Raw genomic sequence first — 7,883 nt, forward strand, 5'->3', positions numbered from 1 at the left:
CGCCTAACGAATTATTTACCGATAGACACGCAGATCTATTTATAACAACTAATTATAGCAACTTATTTATACGCATATTTTAACATGATTGTGGTTTATTATTTAAAATGTTGCTAAAAAGTATTACAGCTTAAAATAGCTATAGTTAAGAAGCTTAAATGTAGCGTAATATTATTATAATAGCTATATTATAACGTAAATAGCTTTAGAAAGGTAATGTGAAGACGGTTAGAAAAGGTAACATTTATTTATTAGCATAAACTTCAATACTACAGTACGATTACGTAACCTCTCTGGTTTGCCTCTACGGGCAGGTGTTCAGAGAACCAGTATGTACAAGCACATAAATAACATATACAAATGCAGTGCTTTTCATTTACACAATAATACGGCATAGATGTCTGCATGCGCTCCACAGCTGCAAAGAATAAAGGCACATACCTTCATCATTCACATTATGTTATTGCTCGTGTGCCAGCAAGGAAAAAATATTACTTAATCGTCCGTATATAATGTCATTATTTGAAATTATCAAAACTTCGTTTGGTTATAATTAAATTCACTTCCAATTACTAAATTCAATATTTCATTTAGTAGAGTTATTGTGTTTAATTGTCCACGTGAGGCTCAAATTTTATGATGTAGTGATTACAAGACTGCATGCTAGTGTAGTTCATTCCCACACATTACTTAAGTATTGTATTCTTTCATTATATTTTATATTATATGATTACACTGTTTCGTGTTTTTTTAACGGTAACCCAAATTTGCGTCAAGATATCTTCCTCTGCGTTCATTAGCTGTTCTCTTTAAGAGCTGATAAAACCCCTGTGATATTGATTTATATCCGCCATTTTGTATTTTAATGTGGGGATTTTCATGTTATATATCATAATATTTTACATAAGCCGATCAGCGAATATCCTGTCTAGTAATAATTTTTGAGCGTGTTTGCAATAGTCTACATTATTTAAAATAAACTGTAAAACGTATAGATACCTAACTTTAAATTAGTTTACCTGTATACACCCCTGTCTAAACCCCAACTTGCTTCGATTAGAATTTAATAACAACAAATTGCAAGAAATTTACAATGACTTTAGAAAGTGAGAAGTTGCGTATCATACTTATTATTCATGAATAATCAAATACAATAGCCTTAACGAAACGCTTAAATAACGTGTGGGTTGAATCAGATGCAATAAATAATGTTCTAACTCTAAATATTTCTCATTAAATAAACAATCTAACGCTACTTTATATAATAAATAATTGGAAGTGTGTTTTTATTTAACAGATAAGTGCATATGGAACATCACTCATTTATAAATAATTACAAATAACGGCAATATATACGTCTACATGCATAGGTGCATAGGTACCTATTACCGCTCATCGCCGTCGCTCATTGCGCACTCGTTGCGTACACTCATTAGCATACGCACATTTTCCTACTACTATTAGCGCATTTGCCGCGCCTTTTATATTCGACGTTACACTTTGCATTATTCGAAATTCTATGTGAAATGCTGTCACCCTATGCAGTGTCGCGTTCCGAAGCACATATATTATACGTGTGAAAATACCCCGGAACGATTAATGTCCCAAAATTTGGTGTTGTGTCCACGTGTGAGCCCGTTCATTCTGCTACACTGTTTGCATCTGGGGTGAAATAAGCAAATAACCTGCATATAACTGTCGTACGAGTAGAACCAATTACAGTATATAGTTATAAACGGCTGCCATATAGGACAAATTCATAGGTGCGATAATGAAAACCGATGATACCCCACATATCACACGGCTATTTGTTATATTACGCCATCTTCTACTCGCCCAATATCATAAGTAAAGCTGTTGTCAACGTTATCGCCGGATACATTTTTCCTTGGATCTATTGCACATCGTAACTAGATACAGTTGCTTCAGAAGACATACACACGCTCTATAATGGTTACATATAGACGTTTATTCAGTAAGAGAGAGTCAGGACGAATAGGGAGACGCAGCGGTCTTGCTGTTCTGGTAGATCACCTTTTCCTTATAGGCCAATATAGATGCATACATATGACGAACAGGCGGGTGCATTTATCTTTCTCTACATTGGCCTCTCCCCGGGAAAGGTTCCATCTTTATGTGATTTGTGTAATCGATAGCGCGCTGTGCCTCTATAGTAAGAGGAAACCACGGCGAAGGGTCACGTTCAGGATCTTCGCGATCTTGCTCCTCGGGATATCGTTGAGTCACTATCTATACAACATCGCGTCTGGAAGCACCAAATGCGCCAAGTTGTACAGAAAACTAGCGTACCAGTGTATACCGTCCTGTGGAATGCTAGCTGGTTCACGATGGACTGCATCACCACGGGACGAGGTGCCGAGTTTCCGTAAAAAGTCTTTCCAGTTATAGTAAAGTCTTACGGGCGCAAACGCCCAGTGCGCCACCGCCTGACTGTTTATGACTGCGTAACAAGAGGCGAGCACGTTGTCGACGACTATAGTTCCCTCTAGCGTCAATGGTGCAAACACGCCGCTGTCCACGTGATGCCTGACTTGTAACACTCTTTCTACTGTTAGAGAGGAGATACCAGAGTGTGTATGTCTCACATAAATATAATCGCCAGGCTTAACGTCTTTTGCGAATATCACGGGACCAGACTTGAATTCCACGTTTGATTTCGAAGCCGTGTAAATCAGATGACTTGGCGTCAGCGTAATACTTTGATTTCCTTCCGTCTCGATAGTGAAAAATAATCTCCGTTTTTCTTTGTTTCTATCGAGAAATAGTATCACTTTGCTGTAAGCAAGGGCACCGTTTGAGTCAGCTGTCAAAACCCTATCGTGTACATTCAGATCTCTAATCTTCTTTGTTTCACCGTTGTCCATATAAACTACACTATCACCATGGAAACAGCCACCAGATCTTGCGGCTTCAGACGATTCTGAAATGGAAAAACACGACATTATTTTATTGCTTGTCATGCTCCTTTGTTTTTATTTTGTACTTCGCATGTATAAAATTTATCACGCGAGTGGTGGATACGCACGATCTTTCTTATTTAACACGGTAAACGCATTTGTTATTTATATATTATTACCTGTAAATATAGTTTAGTTAAAATATACGTTTTAAAATCGATCTTATTAAAAACACACAAGACACGCACACACACGCACTCACATGCAATCAGAAGTGTACGCGCACGCGCACGTACACGCAGACGCACACGTACACGCACACGCACACGCACACGTACGCGCACACGCACATGCACGCACGCACACGCACACGCACACGTACACGCACACGTACACGTACTTGCACACGCAGACGCACACGCACACGTACACTCAGACGCACACGTACAAGCACACGCACATGCACGCACGCACACGCACGCGCGCCCACACACATACACACACACACTCACATGCAGTCAGAAGTGTACGCGCACGCGCGCGAAAATACACACACACACACACACAAACACACACACACACACACACACACACACACACACACAAACACACACACACACACACACAACATCAACACACACCACATGTGGCCAGTAGTGTATGATGCCATGCGCTATACATCTCAATTGAAGTGCATCTCCGCCAAGATATAGTAAAATTAGATATACGATTTTTCACATTCGAATTTCATTAACTTGTCTCCGCGCACGAATTCGTTCTTTCGTATCTAAGATATATTATTACACGCAACTTATAAGCAACGAAGGAATTGAATGTATAATATACTCTCTAACGACATGCTAAAGCTATCCCTTTCACTGCCTGCATTCTAACAAACACACTCACTCCTGACCCTCATATATATAAAACCAATTTAATAAGCTAAACCAAGGGATGGCGTCTCCGCCCACAGTTGCGCAGGTGATCTTTGATGATACTACGCGCGTCGCTATATGTATCTACGCCGCGCATTGACAATTTACATATGTACGCCACAACACACGGGCCATCAGCAAATCGCAACCTCGACAACGCACATGACACTTAACGGAGCAGTGGTATGATTGAGTAGGCGAGACTCTGCGTAGTAGAAGCCATCGAATCCGCCTCGACTCGCGCGAGCCGCGCCAGCATCCGTTTTGCGATCGGTCTCGTCAGCTCGTCTGACATCGACGGCTCGACCTTCGTAGTGTGGCGAGTCCGGGGATGCTGGTTGTCTCGACCAAGCTTCTGTGACCCGCAGTTTAACGTCCGGCCACTGATTCAATCACGCGATGAGACAGGTCGTAAGGCGATCGATGCAAGTCTGTGAATGAGTCGAAGTCATTAGTGAAGATGCGTTTTAGAAGTCATTAGTGAAGATCATAGTTCGAGTGGCGTAATCATGATTCACGTGAAAATTCGCGCCGCTCAGTTTTGTTTTTGCTCGAAATTCTGTCGATTTTAATATATTTGTGTCGGCGCGCGCAGTGTGTGTGTGCGCGCGTTCGTCTGCTTGCTGTTACGTTCGTGCTGTGTCTGTGCTGTGTGTGGGCGCGGCGCGCGGCCGCTGTGTGTGTGTGTGTTGTGGTTGTTGTGTGTGTTGTTGTGTGTGTGCTTGTTTGTGTGTGCGTGCGTGTGCGTGTGTGCTTGTTTGTATGTGTGTGTGTGTGTGTGTGTGTGTGCGTGTGTGCGTGCGTGCGTGCGTGTGTGTGTGTGGGTGTGTGTCTGTGTGTGTCTGTGTGTGTCTGTGTGTAGGTTTCCTCTTAATAGTAATGAGGGATGGAGGAAGGAAAACATTAATTATAAGATCTAGTGTGAGTAGATAATTAATGTATGCAAAAGCAGCATACGAGGTGAGCAATGGAAACGAGCTCGCGAGTGTTGTATGTTTAAGGCGTGGATAGGGGACTAGATTGTAAGCGAAACCCTTATGATGATAACCACAGATTGTGAATGAAGAAATAGAATATAAGTTGGAGTAAAGTTGAGTCTGCATAACGGGTGAGTTTATGACTAGAAGTCGTACGTGAGTATAAGCTGCATTGTGGACTAACGAGTAGAATGTGCGAATGACTAAAATGCCCGCGAAGTATGCGGGCTTGTGGGAGAAGTAGAGAGTTTATGACTAAGATAAGTATATAAGGGGAGGGCAATAGTAGTAAGATACAGGATGATTTAATGATGAGCCAGCAGCAGGAGCAGGTGTGCCAAAACTAGGCAATATTACATCGCTTAGCTTTTCCAGTTTTAGTGGTGAAATAAAGATGGAGAAAATAGATTTAACTTTAAATCCTCCTACAGTAGGCGCCAGTCTTTTGTGAGATAGTCAATTTTTTGTGTTATTTTATATGCGTAGTTATAACCTGCTCGGAAATTTGATCGGCATAAGAAGAATTGCTTTCTATATATATATTATTCTCGAATAATTACTCTATCGAGAGGAATGCTTCGTATTGCTTGACATTCTGCTGAGTCAGTGGTCAGTGTTAGTGGTCAGTGGTCAGTGAGTCCGTGGCAGTGTGATTACATCAAACTCAAGCGCTCCTCTTTTATTTTATGTGATTTCGCAGAAATGAAACTGGTATGATCATATATTATGGACTAATTGTATAAGGTAGATTCAGTTCAGACAAATATTGATTGAGCAGTTACAACAGTCGTGGAAACGAGAAACGAACCTATTGAAACACACACCCAGGCACGCACGCACGCACGCACGCACGCACGCACGCACGCACGCAAGCACGCAGACAGGCACACACCAGCCCACGAACGCACGCACGCACGCACGCACGCACGAACGCACGAACGAATGAACGAACGCACACGCGTTCGTGGGCATGCACGCGCCCACACGCTCGCATGCACGGGGGCTTTTCGGGCCTGCTGTATGCGCAACATATAGCCGATGCTTCGCACAAGGACACAATTGAAAAGTTTTCAAATTGGGTACAATTTTCGAGGTAATTGCCGACATCCATCATTCAAAGGCACTGAGTAAAAGAAGGAACACCGGTCTTATATACTGCTGTCGTCTCTGATATCTTGAAGCAGCAGCTGTTGGCAGAAGCACCTGGGCATCTATAAGAGGCTCCCACATTAAAGCCCTGGCTGCTAGACTATACCGAGCTGCAAATTATGAAAAACTTTAATGTGTTACTACGTTTTATCATGAATACGTCTTACATAAATTTGACTGCTAAAGCTGTCATATTTAGTAGATTATTTAGCTAGGAAATTACTCAGCTAAATATTATTGCTAATACTTTAAGTTTCGTAATCATATTAATAAATAAGTATACGATATATATATATATATATATATATATATATATATGCGAATGTGCAAGCGCGCTCGTTTATCGTAGTAAGCAATATAAGTGAGCTAGCGAGAAAGGTTTGTGTATCCGGTTTTCCAAACTATAACCGACTCGCACACGGTAAGCCCATTGTTCACAGCCGTCACGCAATCACTCAGTCAGACGTTAGGAAACCCAAATCTAGCTCATATTGATCGACGATATAGCGTTTCCAAATGCGACGCGACGCGCTGCAACGTATATATGTGCGCGGTCTTGAATCTCGAACGTTTGATTTTGCTTCGCTCGCTTAGCGCGCACACACGCTCTGTGAAGTTATATTCCTGTCTGGGCGGTTTTTCGACAGGAAATACCGAGCTCTGTGCGGATTCGCCTTGTTGAGCCGTGTAGTGACTATATACACTGCATGAGAAGGTGTGGCAAATGAGGCAGGAGCTCTGATGTGCCGCGAGTTATTTTCATAGCATTAGCACATGAATTCGGCGAGGTGTTTTCTCTCTCCCTCTCTCTCTCTCTCTCTCTCTCTCTCTCTCTCTCTCTCTCTCTCTCTCAACACACACACACACACACACACACACACACACACACACACACACACACACGCACATTGTGGGGGCCAGTAGGTGTGATGATGCCATGCGCTTATACATTCAATGGAAGGTGCATCCGCCAAAATATTAGTAAAATGTTAGTATATTACGATTTTCACTTCGATTTCATTAACTTTGTCTTGCCGCGCACGAGTTCTTTCTTTTCGTATCTAAGTATATATTATCACCACTATATGCAACGAAGGAATTGATGTATATATATCTCTAGCGCATGCTAAAGCGACCCTTCCTCTGCGTGCATCTACAAACACACTCACTCCTGACCCTCTATATATAAACCAGTTTTAATAAGCTAAACGCAAGATGGCGTCTCCGCATCACAGTTGCAGTTGATCGTTTGATGTTACCTACGCGCGCTATATGTATCTACGCGCGCTGACAAATTTCATATGTACGCACAACACGCCATCAGCAAATCGCAACCTCGACACGCACCTGACTTAACGGAGCAGTGTATGTGAGAGCGAGACTCGTAGTAGACCCAGTCGAATCCGGCCTCGACCGCGAGCCGCGCCAGCAATCCGTTTTTCGATCGGTCTCGGTCACTCGTCTGAACATCGACGGCTCGACCTTCGTAGTGGAGCGAGTCCGGGGGATGCTGGTTGTCTTCGACCCAAGCTTCTGTGACCCGCAGTTTAACGTCCGGCCACTGATTCATCACGGCGATGGACAGCGTCTTAAGGCGATCGATGCAAGTCTGTGAATGAGTCGAAGTCATTAGTGAAGATGGCGTTTTTAGAAGTCATTAGTGAAGATCATAGTTCGAGTGGCGTAATCATGATTCACGTGAAATCGTGCGCCAGTTTTGTTTTTGCTATCGAAATTCTGTCGATTAATATATTTTTGTGTGCGCGCGCGCGTGTGTGTGTGCGCGCGTGTCTGCTTGCGTGGTTACGTGCGTGCGTGTGTGCTGTGCTGTGTGTGGGCGCGGGCGCGCGCGCTTGTGTGTGTGTGTGTGTGTGTGTGTGTGTGTGTGTGTGTGTGTGTGTGTG

General features: G+C 42.9%; 1 protein-coding gene across 1 annotated transcript in view; it reads right to left on the minus strand.

Annotated features, from left to right (window-relative positions):
• Window positions 1-219: 219 nt before the first annotated feature.
• Window positions 220-7,883, minus strand: part of LOC106807558 (sonic hedgehog protein A-like) — a 28,378-nt gene continuing 20,714 nt past the window's right edge. Inside the window, exons 2-3 of the mRNA XM_014809928.1 lie at window positions 7,327-7,588; window positions 220-2,941 (exon numbers count right to left, since the gene is read on the minus strand). Of these exons, the coding sequence (XP_014665414.1) occupies window positions 2,247-2,941; window positions 7,327-7,588 (957 nt within the window). The 3' untranslated portion in view covers window positions 220-2,246. The remainder of the gene's footprint in view (window positions 2,942-7,326; window positions 7,589-7,883) is intronic.

This window comes from Priapulus caudatus, unplaced genomic scaffold (genome assembly GCF_000485595.1).
Source record: "Priapulus caudatus unplaced genomic scaffold, Priapulus_caudatus-5.0.1 Scaffold222, whole genome shotgun sequence".
Lineage (NCBI taxonomy): Eukaryota > Metazoa > Priapulida > Priapulimorpha > Priapulimorphida > Priapulidae > Priapulus > Priapulus caudatus.